The sequence below is a fragment of the Lethenteron reissneri genome, chromosome 69 (genome assembly GCF_015708825.2).
Source record: "Lethenteron reissneri isolate LAM-NWPU_2019-01 chromosome 69, ASM1570882v1, whole genome shotgun sequence".
NCBI classification, from domain to species: Eukaryota; Metazoa; Chordata; class Hyperoartia; order Petromyzontiformes; family Petromyzontidae; genus Lethenteron; species Lethenteron reissneri.
This window is the reverse complement of record NC_083847.1, coordinates 3,640,648-3,660,399: the sequence shown is the minus strand read 5'-3', so window position 1 is coordinate 3,660,399 and position 19,752 is coordinate 3,640,648. Positions and strand designations below refer to the sequence as shown.

The 19,752-nt window shown below is 47.6% G+C and overlaps 1 protein-coding gene across 3 annotated transcripts in view; it reads right to left on the bottom strand.

The window, feature by feature from the left end:
* Nucleotides 1–1,305: 1,305 nt before the first annotated feature.
* The window catches only part of LOC133360779 (S phase cyclin A-associated protein in the endoplasmic reticulum-like), a 34,103-nt gene continuing 15,656 nt past the window's right edge, over nucleotides 1,306–19,752 (bottom strand). For 2 of the 3 annotated variants that reach the window (XM_061579650.1, XM_061579649.1), the window contains 3 exons: nucleotides 5,321–5,406; nucleotides 4,865–4,959; nucleotides 1,307–4,004 (listed from right to left, as the gene is read on the bottom strand). In XM_061579650.1, coding sequence (XP_061435634.1) covers nucleotides 3,486–4,004; nucleotides 4,865–4,959; nucleotides 5,321–5,366 — 660 coding nt within the window. In that variant the 5' untranslated portion in view covers nucleotides 5,367–5,406 and the 3' untranslated portion in view covers nucleotides 1,307–3,485. Of the gene's footprint in view, nucleotides 4,005–4,864; nucleotides 4,960–5,320; nucleotides 5,407–10,333; nucleotides 10,563–19,752 lie in introns of all 3 variants that reach the window. The other variant, XM_061579648.1, reaches the window with a different exon arrangement.

Sequence of the window (19,752 nt, the reverse complement as noted above, 5' to 3'; positions counted from 1 at the left end):
TCTCGGACGCACGCCGTTTTTTCCGGGTCCGTAGACACCCCCTCAGCACTCACGATGTGCCCCAAATAACGGACGGACCGTTGCAGTAGGTGACATTTCTTTGGTTTAAATTTCAAGTTCGCGGAGCGCATCCTCGCGAACACCGTCTCCAGCCGCCTTAAATGTTCATCAAATGTGCGGCTGAAGACGATGATATCGTCCAAATATATGAGACATGTCTCCCACTGCAACCCCGTCAAAACGAGTTCCATGAGCCTTTGAAATGTGGCAGGGGCCGCATTCAGCCCCATCGGAAGGCAGTTAAATTGAAACAACCCCTGCGGCGTACGGAATGCGGTCTTCTCCCGTGAGGGCTCGTCAAGGGGAAGCTGCCAAAATCCCGAAGAGAGGTCCAGTGTAGAGAAATACTTAGCCCCCGACAATGCGTCGAGGGAGTCGTCCATACGCGGCAGGGGATACGCATCTGCCACCGATATCTTATTCAATTTTCGAAAGTCAACACAGAATCGCAATTTGCCATCCTTTTTCTTAACCAAAACCACAGGCGCGCCCCATGGGCTGTTCGACGGCGATATAATATCCGCAGCCAACATATCCTCCACTGCCCCCCGAACGTGTTCTCGCTCGGCCGGACTCATTCGGTGCGAATTCAACCGAATAGGGGCAGCGTCGCCTGTAGCAATGTGATGGTGAAGCAATGAGGTGCGTCCCAAATCCAAATCATTGGAGCTAAACACATCGGAATACGTCAATAACAATTTATGAAGCGCACCCCGTTGATCCACAGACAGGGAAGAATTTCCGTCACATAAGCTAGCAATCCAGCGGTCATCCGAAGCCACAGGCTCGGAAACACCAGCAACCACTCCCTGGCTATGCGAACAATCGTGAGCCGTAAATGCCGTGGTGGCATGTGCCACAACCGTGCCGGCTGGGACACAGACATTTTCCGTACCCGCATTGAGCACCTGCAAAAACGGTAATTGATCTGGCCGGACGATGGTCTGCGCTCCGACCAGCGCCGATCCGGCCGTTATCGAGGCTGAAGGTGACAACAAGATCCCAACCGCTCCCAGCCGACCAGGCAGGGGCTTCCGATACCGCAGGGGAATAAGCATCTGTGAACCAGGTGGAATATCAACAGATGCCACGGATAGCGCCTGCACTTGTACGGCCGAAGCAGGTCGCCCCCAGGGCGACGGCAGAAACGAAATTTGACGGCCACCCGGCAGTTCAATACAATTCTCATTAATTTTGATCAAAATAGGCATCTTAGCCAGAAAATCAGTGCCCAATAAACAGGGAACTGCCAAGGATCTTGAAATCAACACAACGCCCGAGGCCGACACATCCCCAATAGATATTTTAGCGTCCACCTGGCCCACGATGCCCATACTACCCCCGTTCGCAGCGACGCACGACCCGTAAACCGGACGCACGGCCCCGGGTGGGATGCCTAACAGATGAAAAATGACATCCGAAATAATAGTCGCGGACGCCCCGGAATCGACCAAAATGCGCACGTCCACCCCTTGTATAGACCCCGGCACGGTGGACGAACCCGTAGCGGCCGCAACAACCCTCCGTGCCAATTTGCGCCACTGCGTCACAGAGCGACAAGGCCCCGTCGAAGGTCCCTCTTTAACAACAACACTATGACCGCACAACGAAGGTGATGGGTGAGGTGTAAAGCCTTGCCGGGTGTCTGGTGCGTGCCGACTTGCCTGTTTCGGTGGATCCTTGGGCGGCTTGGCCGGTAATGAGGCCTCCTGTTGTGGCGGACCCGGGATGCGGGCCCAGCAGTCCTTCGCGTAGTGGCCCTTCCGTCCGCAGCGGAAGCAATCGGCGTCGTTGCGCCGAAGCGCAGGCCTTGCATCGCGCCGCCCGCGTATCGGCGGTGCAGCACGAGAGGCCGGTCCACCGCGGCCTGACCATGGCACCGAGGCGGCCGTCAGCTCCTGAGGGCCCCGCTCATCCGGCACGTATACCGACTTCGTAGGGTCCCAACCCAGAGCGCCACCCTCCGCGACGGGCCCCCCTGTCCACGCCGTGACCTGTTTCCATCGTCGTAGGTTGAATTGTGCATCCAGACATTTCGCCGCCGCCCGGGAGGTGAGCTTCTCATGCCCGCACACCGGCATGGGAATCCCAAGATCCCGCGACAGCTCGAGCATCTTGCCCAAGATGAGAGGCTCGAGCAGGTCAGGCGTTGTATCTGGATACGCGGCCATAGCCAAATCAAGCACTGCACCCCTGTACGCCACAGGCGACTCCTCGGGCGCTCGTTGTCGTTGAGCGAATCGCCGATGCGCGTCGTCAGGTGGCTCGTAGGCGTCGGCCATTTCTTGAAAAACTCCATATAATGTCCTCTTCTTCTCGGCCTTAATGGAGCGAAAAAATCGAACAGATTCGTCGTCCAGAAGAGTCGGCAACACTTCCAAGGCCTCAGCATCGGTCCATCTCGCAGAACGGACCGCCGCTAAAAATCTGCAGGCGAAAGCGCTCCAGTCGCCCCCAATGGCGAATTCCTTGACCGTGGTGAGATGGCGACTCCGACTTCGCTTCACTCCGCCCTCCGCCGATGGTTCCTCCGGAGGCAAATTCAAAATGGCGTCGAATCGCGGCGTGGTCAAGATGGCGGATTCCCGCCGCGGCACGCGCAAGATGGCGGCCTCCTGCCGCGTGGCCCATGGCGCCGGGAGTGAAGAACCCGTGGCGGCCTGTGGAGCACTCTCCGCTCTCTCCGTCGCCGTGCTTGGGGTGACGAGATGACACAATTGGCCCAGGGCGTCCTTGAGAGTCTCCAGTTGCTCAGCCACCTGCAGCCATCGCCGATCAGCGTCTGATGGTGTCGGCGGCCCTGACACTGTGGCTACATCTTCCACTCCCGTCCCCGCACTCGTTTCAGCAGGGCTCTCCTCCACCACCCTGGCAGGATCCATGTTTGGAGGGAAGTCTTCGTCTTCGGACGAAGAAGCCGATGCCGGCGCTGGAACATTTTTCTTTCTCACTTGTTTCGACATGCCGTTGCACTTCCGACACCAATGTAATAAAGGACTCGACCACGATGTCTGGCTTGGTGTCCTTTATTCGGTTCTTCTCTCTTAACCCGCACGGCTGTCCTTCTATAAGACTCTATACTGACACTGATACTGCTCTCCTGCAGTTTCTCCCCTCGTCGTTCTCTCAGCCTCTCTCTCCTCTCGTCGCTCTCGTAGCCTCTCCCTCACACACAGCCTCGCCGGCTGTGTTCCCCGCAGCTCCTCGTCCGCCTTCTCTCCAGCCGCCCCACCGCTGTCTTCTCTCGCAGCTCCGCTGGCTGCTCCCTTAGCTGGCCACCGCTGGCCGCCGCTGCCACCCCTTGGCTTTGCCCACGTGGCCTTACTCTGGTCCAGTCCCACTCGTTCTCCCTTCCTCTTCCGGTCTCCTCCCTTAAGAACCTTAACCTTTCCTCCCACGTCACCTAACTCCACCTCTCCGTGACGTCACATCCGGGAGGTCGCCCGCGCCCGCATTACACTTGTCTCCTCAATGAGGCGCTTTTCCATCAGGTGTTTCACATTATTGAGGAGATTGTCTCTGAGGCACTTCTGCTGTGTGAGGTGTTTCACCCTGGCGAGGCGCTTCACTTCAATGAGGCGCTTCTCTTCAGTGATGCGCTCCACCTCCTTGAGACACTTCTCCTCCTGGAGACGCTTCACCTCTCCAAGGTACTTCACCCTGGCAAGACGCTTCTCCTCCTCCCAATGCTTCTCCTCGAGACACTTCACCTTGCGAAGACGCTTCTCATCCCTGAAGCACTTTACTTCAATGAGGTGCTTTTCAATGAGGCGGTTCTTGAGTAGATTGTCTCTGGGGCACTTCTCCTCTGTGTGCCACTTCACCCTGGCAAGGCGCTGCACCTCAATGAGGTGCTCCTTTTCCATGGTGCATTTCTCCTTCACAAGGTGCTTCTCCTGGAGACGCTTCACTCCGCTGAAGTGCTTCAACTCCCCAATGCTCCTCTGTTCGAGCAAAGATGAGCAAAGAAACATTCAGACATGCACATGCAAGCAAAAATTCATACCCACAGGCGCGTAAACATGGACGTGCTCATAAACCCAAACACAAATGCACTCACAAATCTATGTACGGATGCAAAAACTACATTTACTCATGCAAACTTGCTTAGCACATACATGAATATACACAATCACCTGATGTTAACATAACTCCTTATCCATCAATACTTTTATCACATTGTAAGTGCCCTAGCCCCTAAATAACCCAAACCCTATCAAAATACATGTTACATGCTCATATACCCTCACAAACCCCATACACGTACTTAAGGCTGTGATTGAATATGACGATTTCATGACAATTTTTTGGCAACAATCATCACAGGCAATAGTTTCCACAGAATATTCCGTTGTAAAGATCTGGATGCCCATAATCTGGACAAATATCACTGCTGCACCCATAGTGGGCAACTGGAATGGCACAGACAATTCATGTTACTTCCTGATGTCATTGTGTCTTCATTGGTAATAAATGGCTACTTCAAGAGCCTTCACATGTTTGATATGGCATGACGTTATGGCGGAGAGATGGGGTGATGGTGTTGAGAGATCGTGTTGTGATATGGAGAGCGGAAGTGGTGGAATGTTCTGGAGAGACGGTGTTATGTGATGGTATAGAGGCATGATGAGGCTCTATGATCGTGTATTGAGTTGGTGGTCGTGTGGTGTGATGAGAAAGGTGACATGGAGAGATAGTGTGGTGATGTGAGGTGTAGTGATGGTTTGGTGCGATGGTGTGGTGACATGGTGCGCTAGTATGGAGATAATGTGGTGTGTTTGACCCCCACAGACCCCATACACACCTTTGGGGAGCAATTCTCATAACTTTGTCCTGGGAAAGGGTCCACTTTATCCATAATGTCTCCCCACGTGGTCGACTGGCGCCACGACTCCCGGGCTACAGAAAAAATAAAATTAATTCAAAGGACGAGTAATAAATTAAAGAACGAAGCACATGGAGTTTCACAGAACTAATTCTGAGATCCCCGTAATTACCTCTTACCACACAACAGGAGCTGCTATTGAGAAATATTCATCACGTGGCAGTATTTTGTGAGCATGGATAGACCATCAATTCCATAAACTTGAGACCCCAGTTTAAGCAATGATGGCTGAAACTCAGATCTAAACCCACGTTCTCTGCCACACTCGATCATTACATCTTCCCATCACTACCAATCCATGTCTATTAAAAGTAATTGATGAGGGAGCCTCCTCCTCTGCATGTAAGCCCCGTGATGCAGGTATCTGGGACTTACCCTCATAATCCTCCAAGATCTCAGCCCACTTGAGTTGTCTGTCCATGTTGTTGGGAAGGAGAAATTTCTGTTTGATGTTGGAGGGCCTGGGGAGGTTGGAACAATGCTCAGATTTGTCAACCTTTTTAATCACTCATCCTCTCAATTATTACATATTCGACCACGCACTGTACCATCTACTCACTTTCGTGCCTGTTGCTTTACAGTCCACTCACTCGCTTGTTTACCCACTCACACGTATGCATCCGATCACTCTTTCATCCACCGACGCGAACATATTTATTCCAACTGACTATTGCATTAAACATAATCGCCAGACTCAACCATGATATTTAACTACTAATCCCGACAAGCATGTTCATGTACAGCCCATTTTTATTCATCGACTGCTTCAAGACGGCCCCCCTATGCCTTGTAGGTTCTTAGGTAATATGACCAAACTTAAATTAATTGTTATAACCAGAACATGACGTCGTAGGTCACTTGATGTCAGAGATACCACCCATGTGGCTGTGACATGCCAGATTGGAGACAACTATGGCAGCAGCTAGGGCCTGAACTTAAATGCAGACTCCTTCTCAATGTTAAACACAATTCAATTAATATCCATACTCTTTGGTTTTTTCGGTAAAGTCACGTAGTTAGAAATCAAATAAAACAAATCACAATGTTTCAATCGCAACACAAGCAATCGTCATCAGGTGGAACAACTACAGCAAGAAACAACCGCTGAAGAAGGCGAGAGAGCTGCCGTGGCACGAGGTTATATAGACTATATAAGTAGGGCACATTGGCGGGGCTTGAGATGGGAGGGGGGGCAGAGTAAGATCTGCGGGGTGATGGGAGAGCTAGGGGGAGAGAGAGGTGGGGGGTTGCCAATGCAGCAACAATGCCAATGAAGCAACATGCCAATGCAGCAGCAATGCCAAACGCTGGGGATGCAGGGGGATCTGCCTTGTGTTCGCGAACACAGTCCAAGACGTCGTTTTGTTTCCCCAATGTAACAGCTACAAAATCTTAAACAAACACAAGATCCAGGTCCGATTCAATACAGTACACAAAATCCGTGATCTATTCCCATCGGTGAAGGAGGTAATTCCTAACATGCAATATCCTGGAGTCTACAAACTGAGTTGTACCTGTGGTAGCAGTTCCATTGGGGAAACGAAACGACATGTCTCGGACCGTGTTCGCGAACACAAGGCAGATCTGAAACACGGCAGAACCAATACCTTTGCCGTGGCTGACCATTGTTATAATGCTGTGGGCTCGCATGATATTGTATTTTCTGAGACCAATGTACTCTGGAAACCTTCGGGCAACTATCAAAGGTTTGTTGATGAAGCCATCTAGATATATAAACATAGACATAACTTCAACCGAGAAGATGTATACAAATTGAGCAATCATTGGAAGGATGTTATTAACCAGGTAAAACCTTAACTGTTTATGGTGGTTCCATCATATTTGCCGGGTGCTGGTCTGTTTTTCTGAGTTAATTTCCCCTCGCATCCCCAGCGTTTGGCATTGCTACTGCATTGGCATTGTTGCTTCATTGGCAACCCCCCACACCTCTCTCCCCCTAGCTTTCCCGTCACCTCCGCAGATCTTACTCTGCCCCTCACCCATCTCTAGCCCTGCCCATGTACCCTACATATATAGTCTATATAACCTCGTGCCACGGCAGCTCTCTCGCCTTCATCAGCAGTTGTTTATTGCTGTAGTTGTCCCACTTGATGACGATTGCTTGTGTTGCGATCGAAACATCGTGATTTGTTTTATTTTATTTCTAACTACGTTACTTCACCGAAAGAACCAAAGAGTATGGATTCCTGCAGTCACGAAAGCTTCCAATCAGGATTCAATTCATGTCATCTCGAGCACAATTGTGCCAGCAATCAGAACACAATGACTGTAGACGTGTTATTCATATTCTGTTAAATTTAAACAGGCTAGTTATGAACATTTTAAATGCTGACTGGATTGGGCTCTAAACAATGACAGAAAAAGGGATTTCGATTTAAAACTTTCGTGACTGCAGGGATTCATCTTCTTGGTTCTTTCGGTAAAGTCACGTAGAAGGAAAATAATAAAATAATAAAAATAAAACATAATAAAATAATTCTCACGACGTTTCGGCCACAACGCAAGCATCCGTCTTCAGGTGGAGAACAGGTCTGTCAAGTAGACAGAGTCTGAATGGCACGCCCCAGGCTTGGAGCGACTATTTATGCTGGGATGGAGGGGCGAAGAGCGCTTTGACAAAATAATTTGCATATCAAGAGGAATTTAGCATATTGATGGGAAATGCAGATATGCAATTAGTACTACTTGTGAAATGCGTAGGAGGTTTGGCGAGGGGTGTAAAGTCATTATGTCCATGCATTATGCAGGATTAGCAGTATCAAAGGGAGGGAGTAAGGTTAGAATTAATAAAGGGAAGGAATGTTAATAATATGGCGCCGCAGCAACTAATATGCTTATTGACTATACATTGTCATATTACATTATATTACATTATATTTTATTCTACCCACTCAACTGTATACCACACTGCTATATATAAAATTACGATAATGTAATACCATCACCTTACCCTACATTGCTGGGGTCACAAAAAATATCTCCAAAATCCTGGTAAAACACAAGATCCAGGTCCGATTCAACACAGTACATAAAATCCGTGATCTGGTCCCGTCTGTAAAAGACGTGGTTCCAGACATACAGTACCCTGGCGTTTACAAACTAAGTTGCCTCTGTGGTAGCAGTTACATTGGAGAAACCAAACGACATGTCTCGGACCGCATCCGTGAACATAAAGCAGACTTGAAACACGGTAGGACAAACACCTCAGCCGTGGCAGATCACTGTTACAATTCAGTGGGCTCACATGATATTTACTTCTCCAAGACAGAGGTTCTCTGCAAGCCATCCAGCTACCATGAAAGATTCGTCCATGAGGCGATCCACATATACAAACATAGAGACAATTTCAACCGAGAAGATGGATTCTGGCTCAGCAATCATTGGAAGGACGTAATAAACCATTTCGGATCTTAACTGATTGTGTTCACGTTTACGGTGACTTTCACACCGCAGTCCACTCACTGACATTGACTATATATCTTGTATTCTCCACAGGGAATGGATTCTTTGTTCCGCTGCAAGCTTCCTACCACCACTCTCCCATTGACATATTTCGTTGCTTCCTCTTAGTACCTTTCACGCGACGGTCAATGGTATAGTGTATAGCATATTATATAATAATAAATAGTATTAAAGTGTAATGTTTAATACAATGTATAAGGTAATATATAGTATCGTAATTGTATAGTGTATATACAGCAGTTTGGTATACAGTTGGGTGGGTAGAATAATACATAGTGTAATATTACAATGTAAAGTCTAAAAGCATATTAGTTGCTGCGGCGCCATATTATTAACATTCCTTCCCTTTATTAATTCTAACCTTACTCCCTCCCTTTGATACTGCTAATCCTGCATAATGCATGGGCATAATGACTTTAAACCCCTCGCCAATCCTCCTACGCATTTCACAAGTAGTACTAATCGCATATCTGCATTTCCCATGAATATGCTAAATTCCTCTTGATATGCAAATTATTTTGTCAAAGCGCTCTTCGCCCCTCCATCCCAGCATAAATAGTCACTCCAAGCCTGGGGCGTGCCATTCAGACTCTGTCTACTTGACAGACCTGTTCTCCACCTAAAGAAGGCTGCTTGCGTTGTGGCCGAAACGTCGTGAGAATTATTTTATTATGTTGTATTTTTATTATTTCATTATTTTCCTTCTACATGACTTTACCGAAAGAACCAAGAAGAAGAAAAAGAGATATATCAAGGAATGCCAATTGATCTATCTAATAGTCCTAATTTGGTTGCAAAAAATCCCATTACCATCACATCAAAAGAATGGGGCTTTTGTTTGTGGTGAAAAGGTTTAAATGTATTTTTCAGACCACATATTAATTTAAAGTAACTACTTCCTGTAAAGTGTACCATGATATAGAAATAACGGTGAGATCCTCTGAAATAAAGTCAAGCACACGATCACACACTACAAAGCATAAATGAGTAATATTAACTGTGACTTATTTTCATGCCTTTTCTATGCCAACATATATCTTGCATCAATGATCAGCTGAATAAAATGACAATATACGGAGGATCTGCATTATGACAAATTTTGGAGTTAGGAACCCCGACACAATTTCCAAGTCATTAGAGTTTGCTTTTGTGTTACATATGGATTTTTTTTTATCATCTGTTATAACTTCCAACCATAACTGGAAACCAATACCACAAGCCCTCAAACTCATGTACTTAGAGGGACTCCCACATATTTGAAACCCTCAGAAACTGAACCCATGAACACCCATATAATCCTTAAACCACCCCTCTCAGGCTCACCTGTCCGAGGCGATGATGAGTAGGCTCACTACTACAAAGATGGATTTCAGTTTCATCAAAAGTTGGGCAAGTTTTAGCAACCACGATGCTAATTAATATCAGGTTGCTTTTATCTGAGAGTAGAAACACAGCCACCCATGTAGACAAATTATGCCAGTATCAGTGACACAGTTCATGTCAGAGGTACCAACCATGTAGCTGTGACATCAGATTAGAGACAACTTTGGCAGCAGCTCGGGTCTGAACTTCAAGGCAGACTCCTCCCCAATGTTGAATAACATTCCATTCATATAATTTAGGGCACATTTGTGCCAGCAATCAGAACACATTGATTGAAGACATGTTATTCATACTCTATGAGATTTAAACAGGTTAGTTATGAACGTTTTAAATGTTGACTCTTGGGGTCTCAACAAGGACAGTGACAGCAACATATCAGGGCATGCCAAGTAACCAATCTAATCGTCCTAATTTGGCTGCAGAAAATCCAAATACCAACATACCAAATATAATGAAGTTTTAGTTTGTGTTCAAAATGTACAAAAAAAATAAACAACACACATCGTCAACAGGGACGCTCACCTCGTTGAAGATTCGCTATCAAAAGGTGTCTGCTGCTGCTGCTGCCTCGTTCGCATTCCTCTGGACGATGAGCGGAGACGTGGCTATGACGTAACAGACGTGACGTCACTACCGCGAGGCCCCTCCCTCATGCGCCTGGATGGCTGGCTGGCCACGTGGTGCGGTGGTGTTGGCGGGCGTGACCGGAAACAGCAGTGGCCTGAATTCGAATCCAGGCGCCGATCGTGGTCTACACAGCGTTGGTGGGTGAGGTGAGTGATTGGGTGATTGGGTGAGTGAGTGGGTGAGTGATTGATTGAGTGAGTGGGTGAGTGAGTGGGTGATTGAGTGAGTGGGTGATTGAGTGATTGAGTCGGTGATTGAGTGAGTGGGTGAGTGATTGATTGAGTGAGTGGGTGATTGAGTGAGTGGGTGATTGAGTGAGTGGGTGGGTGAGTGGGTGGGTGAGTGAGTGAATGGGTGGGTGAGTGGGTGATTGAGTGGGTGAGTGGGTGATTGAGTGAGTGATTGAGTGGGTGATTGAGTGAGTGATTGAGTGGGTGATTGAGGGAGTGAGTGAGTGTGGAGATTGTGCATTGTCTTACTGATCTACACAGCGTGGGTGAGTGTAAGAGGGTGGGAGAATGAGAGTTGGAGAGAACGTGTTTGTGGAGATTGTTCTGTTCTGAAGAGTGAGCTTGAGTGAGTACGAGTGTGGCAAAGCGATAGAGAGTTAGTGAGACAGTGAGAGTGTGGCAGAGTGAGTGCCGTTTGTGTTTTCTAGATAAAGTGTGGCATGTGTGTGTGTAGGTCGTGTAGCTGTTTGTACGTCGTGTTTAAAGTCTCTAATTATTCCTCATTTTCGCACAACACATTTTATTTTGCGCAACAAATTTAACATTTCCCCCTCGCGTTGTGCCGTCTTTGATGTCCGCGTTCCAGCGGCGAGGACTTTAGTGAGGCCTGGCTGTCAGGCCTGGTATACACCTAGGCCGCAGGCTTCATATTTGTTCCTCCAAAGATTGATACATTTGAGAGAGAGACATAACATAGACACACAGGCAGACACAAGCAGAGAGAGAGACATAACATAGACACACAGGCAGACACAAGCAGAGAGATAAACATAACATAGACACACAGGCAGACACAAGCAGAGAGAGAGACATAACATAGACACACAGGCAGACACAAGCAGAGAGAGAGACATAACATAGACACACAAGCAGAGAGAGAGACATAACATAGACACACAGGCAGACACAAGCAGAGAGAGAGACATAACATAGACACACAGGCAGACACAAGCAGAGAGAGACATAACATAGACACACAGGCAGACACAAGCAGAGAGAGAGACATAACATAAACACACAGGCAGACACAAGCAAAGAGAGAGAGAGAGACATAACATAGACACACAGGCAGACACAAGCAGAGAGACATAACATAGACACACAGGCAGACACGCAGAGAGAGAGACATAACATAGACACACATGCAGACACAAGCAGAGAGAGACATAACATAGACACACATGCAGACACAAGCAGAGAGAGACATACCATAGACACACAGGCAGACACAAGCAGAGAGAGAGACATAACATAGACACACAGGCAGACACAGGCAGAGAGAGAGACATAACATAGACACACAGGCAGACACAAGCAGAGAGATGTTTTGTCTCAAATTTAGCAATCTTTGGAGGGACGTAATCAACCAGGTGAGGTGTTGACTGTTGTGTTGGCCGACTCGGTGTTGTATTGCATTATATTTCCAAGTTTACTATGTTTGTTTTCTCATTGATGTGTACCTGATGGCGGTTGCTTGTGCTGCAATCGAATCGTCGTATTTTATTATTTAATTCCTTTCTCCGTGACTTTACCGAAAGAAGCAAAGAATAATTCCTGCAGTCACGAAAGCTTCGAATCTAGTTTGGAATTATTAACTTGTGTTTCATGCATTGAATTTGAAGCGTATGAACAACATCTCATTGGCGTATTTACTTTATAATTTAAGCTGTTATTATTTACCTAAGTAGTTATGTTTAGGTGACTGAGGTGGTAGTAGTCAGTGTAATTTGAGTTACATGTCAATTATTGTGCAATGGATTTGTCTGTGTGCACCTAGCCTGGCACGGTTAATATGGGTTTATTTTATTGTTGATCAGTTTTTAAAGAGGTATCTTTTTGCGTCTGTTATGTGTGTCTGTTTCAGCTTACGTTTCTATGTGTGTAGCTGTGTGTGTCTGTTAGTTTATCATGGGTGATAATGGTTGGTGATGATGATGGGTGGTGTTGATGATGGTTGGTGATGGCGATGGGTGATTAAGGTGGGTTGTGATGATGATGGATGTTGATGATGATGGCTGGTGATGTGATGGATGGTGGTGATGATGGGTGGCGGTGATGTTGGGTGGTTAGTGATGATTAAGGGTCGTGTGATGATGGGTGGTGATGGGTGGTGGTGATGGGTGGGTAGTGATGGTGATGATGGTGCTGATGGTGTTGGATGGTCATGATCAGGGGTCGGCAACCTACGGCTCCGGAGCCGCATGCGGCTCTTTACGGGCTGCTTCTTGACGATATGTACGTATGTACAGTATGTACTCAGATGCATTGCGGCTCTTGAAATACTGAATTTTGTACCGAATTGGAAAGAAATGGCTCTTCTTGTTATTTTGGTTGCCGACCCCTGGTCATGATGATGGGTGATGATTGATGGGTGGTAGTAATTATGATGGGTGGTCATGATGTGGGGTGGTGATGATGCGTGATGGGTTGTGGTGATGATGGTTAATGATGGTGATCATGATGGTTGGTGGTGACGATTGGTGGTGATGATAATGGGTGTTGATAGTGATGGGTGGTGATGCTAATGGGTGGTGTTGATGATAGGTAGTTGTGGGTAATGATGATGATGGGTGTGGATGATGGTTGTTGATTATGATGGGTGGTGATGATGATGGGTGTTAATTATAATGGATGGTGATTATAATGTGTGGTGGTGATGATGATGGGTGGTGGTAAGGATGATGGGTGGTGGTAAGGATGGGTGGTGGTGGTAAGGATGGGTGATGATTGGTGATGATGATGATAATGGATGGTGATACTGATGGGTGTTGGTAATGTTGGGTGGTTGGTGGCGATGGTGGTGTTGATGAGTGGTGATAATGATGGATGGTGGTGATGATGATGGTTGGTGATGATGGGTGGTGGTGATGGGTATGGATGATGTTGATGATGTTTGATAATGGTGCTGACGGTGATGGATGGTGATGATAATTGGTGGTCATGATGATGGGTGATGATGGGTGGTGATAATGATGGGTGGAAGTGATTATGGTGGGGGGTGTTGGTGATGGCTTGTAGTGATGATGGTGTGTGGTGATGATGCGGGATGGTGATGATGATGATTATCCGTGAAGAAGATAGGTAGTGATGATGATCTGTAGTGGTGATCGGTGGTGATGATGATAATGGGTGGTGAATATCATGGGTGGTGAATATCATGGGTGGTAATGATGATGGGTGGTGGTTATGATGGGTGGGTGGTGATGATGGGTGATGAGGGTGATGATGGTGATGACGATGGGTGGTGGTGATGTTGGGTGGTTGGCGACTCGAACAGGTGAGCCTTCTTGTCTCGCAGTCTGTTAAAAGCTCTAACAGATGTGTAGAAACCCTCCCCGTAAAGGCGGTTCAATCTTGATTTGAAGCTTTCGTGACTGCAGTAATCCATACTCTTTGGTTCTTTCGGTAAAGTCACGTAGGTATAAAATAAAATAAATCGCGACGTTTCGGGCGCAACACAAGCGTCCGTCATCAGGTGGGAAAGCTGATTCCGCTTCAGCAATGATCTCATCGACAGGGATTGTACGTGGGGCAACAGCAAAGTTAAGACCTTTAGACAGGATTGAAACCATATTGCTGGATAATTCAACGTTAGTCATGTTGATAACCGTTTTGTTTATGAAATGTTCATTTTTAGTTGAGAGTTTGTTAGTTAGTTTATATATGTACGCGATCTAACCCAAAAAACCTCTTATGGTTGATTTAGTTTGTAAGACAAACGCCAAAGATAATGGAATGGTCACTGAGATGGTTACCGAAGACTCCCACTTGAACATTTACTGGGCCAATTTGTTCGGAGAATATCAAGCAGGGATGAAGAATATGAAAGTCACGTATAAAGATAAAATAATAAATTAAATAATAGCATACGATGTTTCTATTGCAACACAAGCAATCATCATCAGGTATAAATGAAATAGCAACAAAATCTAACCAGAAAACTATAGACAGACATATAAGCAGACAGATATCACCAAGATACATAGAGAGAGAGTAACACACAGGCACAGAGAGGGAGATCGTCTCTGTGGCGAGGCCTTTAATAGACAGGGGGGCGGGGGCGGAGAGAGGGAGGGGTTAGAGAAAAAATTAACATGTCAATGAGTACGGCGACGCGTGGTAAAGTACGCAAGCTTGAACATTAGGAGAGAGGGAGAAAGAACACACTAAATTAAATAACCTAGCAAAATATCGAAATGTTATGTAATACAACACAGAGAGTCGGTCAACACACAATTAACGCATAGCCTGGTCGATCACGTATTTCAAAGATTGCTAAGTTAGAATTTAAGTGTGAAAATTCCGTACTCATTGACATGTAATTTTTTTCTCTAACCCCTCCCTTTCTCCGCCCCCGCCCCCCTCTGTCTATTTAAGGCCTCGCCACAGAGACGATCTCCCTCTCTGTGCCTGTGTTACTCTCTCTCTATGTATCTTGGTGATATCTGTCTGCTTATATGTCTGTCTATAGTTTTCTGGTTAGATTTTTGTTGCTATTTCATTTATACCTGATGATGATTGCTTGTGTTGCAATCGAAACGTCGTATGCTATTATTTAATTTATTATTTTATCTTTATACGTGACTTTACCGAAAGAACCAAAGAGTACATTCCCATCAGTGAACTCCTCCGATGGGCAATGCTGCATTGGTTGTGTCATGTCACCCCGCATGCCCAGCCACCACATGCCCAGCCAGTTTCTGTTTCGCTGGATAGAGGGGACTAAACAGACGCGGTACGGCCTTGAGAAGAGATGGACTGTTGCAATATGGGAAGGATGCGGAGCTAAGTGGACTTGCTCAAGACTCGTAAATGTCATGAAGAACGCTATTGGGCAGTTGGAGGCAGTTACCCTCCAACAACAGAGGGCAGAAGAGCGACGCTCATGACAATGAGCAGAGTGTCGAATCGCTAAAATGCAGCAAGTTGGAAGAGTGGGGGACACAGGTGCCCCCTCAGTAGTCAGCCAACCCAACACCACGGTGGCGAGATTTTAACTACCTCCCCTGGTATACAGCGGGCTGTGGGTACTATCCTGATCCTGACGCCTGTATATTTGGAGTTTGCATGCCTTTCTCCCCGTGGTCACATGGATTTTTCTCTGGGTCCTCAAGTCTTTCCCTCTAAATTTAGAAACATGCTTTTAGAGTATTTGGCTGCGATACATTTGCACGTGATAAGCAGCTTCACTGAGCTATCATTTGTAGCCAGATCGCTTCTGAAAAATAGCTAAATAGCTCAGTGGGCCTTACCTGGTTAAATAAAAAACATGTATTCTGTCCTGTGACCTGTCAGCGAGCCTTTGGCACTTTACGTGGCCTCGGAGTGCACCTAGCCTGGCACAAACACCCTGGTGATGTCACCGCCGGTGACGAATGGGGCTGTTGTTGCTGTGTGTGCCTATGCAAGCATGTGTGTGGGAAGTGGTAGTGTAGCAGTTATTGCGCTGTGCTATGAAACCATCAGTTCGATTCCCGCTCACGTTCAACACCAGTGACGATTATCGGAACCGGTGATGGGCCTCCGCGAGCTCCACTCAGCCTTAAATGAATACCTGATGTGATGCATTAACATTGCCATGAGGGAGACAAAGGTGGCCGGGTACCGTGTTGACCACCCACCACTTTATGCGCCTTTCTGGCCTTTATATGTACTTGCAAACAGCATTTACCCCAACAGTCTGTTAAAGGCTATATGGGGGATATTTTTCTTTTGTATACTTGTCACTGTGTGTGTCTGATGACGCTGTGGGTGGTGATACTGTGTGATGTTATTAAAGGCAATACGTGAACATGTGGGCACTCGGCTGTGTGGTGGTAGAGATAGCCTTGGGAAAGCTCCTCTTCAACGACCTGTTCCCGTGCTATGTAGAGGTATGAGACACTGCAGTTCACTTGTGGTTCGCCACCGATTTTTGGGTCAGACTCACGTAATGATCTGGCGCATAGCGGTCATTTTACATTGTGTGTAATATGTGTACGATACGTATTCGCAACAGACACGTTGTGAGCAATTGTAAGGCTGGGCCCACGCCAGAGCAATCAGTCGAGCAACCGTGATGCTCTCAAAGTTGCGCAACTCGCCCCTGACCGCTTTGTCCACATCTGAGCGAGTAGTTGTCCAATAAGGATATCAAATGGCGCTTTCAGGATCATCGGAACCAATTACAGTTCTGAATATGATCACGTCACGAGCTACTTCACTCCCAATCACTGAGCGTATCGCTTGGGAGTGTAATGCCGCCGCCGTGAAGCCGCTCGGCGGGCGCCCCATCTACGACCTCGCCACCACCAAGCGACGGGGCCGACCCCACTTCCCCCTCACCACCCCCCACATAAACACACCCTCACACATTTCACCCCCATAGAGCTCCGAGGGGAGGTCACCTGGCCAACAGGTTTTCACCCGGAAGCCCTCATAGGGATAATCTTCATGGTTTCCTGCGGCCAGGGAATTGGGCGATCTCCCCCGATGCTAATTCGCACCGCGGTGCTATGACCTGGGTTGAGATTACATGGTCAAGGCGGGGGCTATCCATCCATCACGGTTAAAACGCACCTCCCCACACACGGATCGGCAAGGCAGGCAGGGGGGCCGCAGCCACGAACCTAAGGAGAAGCCAGGGCGGGCGGCTGATTATAGCATAGCAGGTGTGCTCGGGGACTGCCGCCGCGCAGCTGCCAGCGGCGAGCCCTTTGTTACGGAAACCGCGGCTGATTAGCATAGCAAAGGCGCACGTGGACCGCTGCCGGCGCCGCAGTCAGCGGCGGACCCGTTGTTAGGGAAACCGGGAGTGCGGCTGGGCAAGCACAGCGACCTGATTGGCCGAGAAGACCCTCGGGTCGGCTTCCTTTGATGTGGGTTAGTCATAAAAGGAGGGCGCAGAAAGGTAGAGGCTCTCTTGCTCATGAAGTCAGCGCCCGGGATGGTCCCCAGTTTGGCCACTCGAACGTCCATGCGACACGTCGAAGTGTGTGGAGAGGACGAGACCACCGGAGCGCCGTACGCATCGAAACCGTGAGTAAGAGGAAAGAGAGTATTGGGATTGAGGCTAGAGAAACCAAAACCGCTTAGAGCCTATCAAATTAGATCAATCGGGTACAGACCCTTGGGCGATAGTGTAGGCCTGCCTTGCCAATCCATACTGACCCAAGAGTGAATCACAGTCGGCTGATAATAAATCATTAATAACCCATCGCAGCCTCGTGTGGTTCGGACGAGCGGGTGAAAGTGGTGCTGTGTGTGTGTGCGCTCGTAACGTGAGGTGGTCGGTGTTTCCACGGGTGCACGCTCCATTCTGTCGCCGTGGAGACTTGTGCTGTGTGAGGGCTCACACCCACCGTAAACACCTGTTCCACGGCCCCTTTAAACGAGCGTTATCACCCGCTCGCGGCGGCCGCGCATGTGCGAACAACGTCATTCGCCCTCCGACCCCTGACCCCCCGTTCAGAGCGTGTGATTGCTGCCTGGGGCTGTGTGGGGGGAGGCGGTGCGTTTGATTGGCGGAGAAGCAACGCAGTGTTTATAGGCGTCCGGGAGCCGGTGACGAGCCATGCCTCTCTCGCGAACTCGCGGGGGTGCGACCCAGGGAGGGGAGCCGTCGGGCGACAGCCCTAACTGGTTGTGCAACTCATTGTAGGGACATCCACATGTGAGCGAGTTAACTTGGTGCCTCGGTTGCGCAGCCAGTATTATTGGTAAGCTGAAACACAATCCATACAACCAGATTTAACAGTGAAATATATGCAACGCATCGCTTTAAATGGCATCAAGCATTAGTTGCAGGAAGTCAGCATGACGTTGCCCGGATTCGAAAACAGCTGTCATGACTCCACAGGAACAACGAATGAGAATCAAAGCAATGTATCATATTGGCTGTGCAAACCTATTTGCTAAATACAGAAATCCCTTGCCAACCCAGGGGGGTTAGGTTCCTGGAAAATGTCATGGTCGGCAAATCCGCAGTTGGTAAAGTCCAGGTGGTTAGAGGAACCACGGCCACGGTCAGACTCATCATAGCTTAACTAAGCTCCCTGCTTATTAACTAACCACCGAATAAAATGCAGTACATGACACAATAACATAATAAACTTTAAATAAACGTGAAATTAACTTTACATGCCTTTAATGTTGACGACGATGACAATGAGATGATGGGGGAAGGACTGGTTAGGAGGAGGGGCAGAGGCTCAACCTACCCTCCTCTTCCTCAAAGCCACAGACACAACTCTCTCAACTTCACCGCTTGTGACCACGCTCCGGGTCCATGATTAAGGGCAAAATAAACACTTTCCCAGACTCGAAAAAAAAGTATGAATAAAAAAAAAACCCTATCGATACACAGTACGTCCTTAATGGCTTTATGCAATACCATGATGTTATGCTGTGATGCAATGATACGTCATTACGATACATGTCATATGACTTGCTTAACACCTTACTTACCCGTGGATTTCTCAAATTTCGAAAGCCGTAAGCAGGTGTAGTAGGCAGAGACTTCCCTTTGTAGGCAACACCGTTTATTCGCTCTAACGACTAAGAGCGTACCTAACACGGAGAGGTAACGGCCTCTCCCACCCGATAGCCTAGAGCAGGGGTCCTCAAACTACGGCCCGCGGGCCACATGCGGCCCGCCGAGGACATTTATCCGGCCCGCCGGGTGTTTTTGCCGCCGCTGCCTGTCTGTTACTTTTTTTCTGCATGGGAAGGACGGTCATTGGTGGAAGAGTGAGAGGGGGCGGAGTTCCCCCCAATCAGACTGCATTGATGGGCAGTGCAGTCTGTATGTATCTGTGTGGGCAAAGTTATTGCTGGTATATTGTTTTTGTAGCGCTGTATATATATTGGTATTTTACTAATAGCAATTTTGACTCCCTAGGAAACAATGATGTCATGAAAGAGAAAAATTTACTCGGAGTGTAGGATATTCAAAGAACAGTGGACTTATGATTACTTTTTCATGCAGTACAAGGAAAGAGCTGTGTGTCTGATATGCCAGAATATAGTGTCTGTGTTCAAAGAATACAATTTACGTCGACACTATGAAACTCAACATAAAGATAAATATGATTGTTTGGTCGGAGA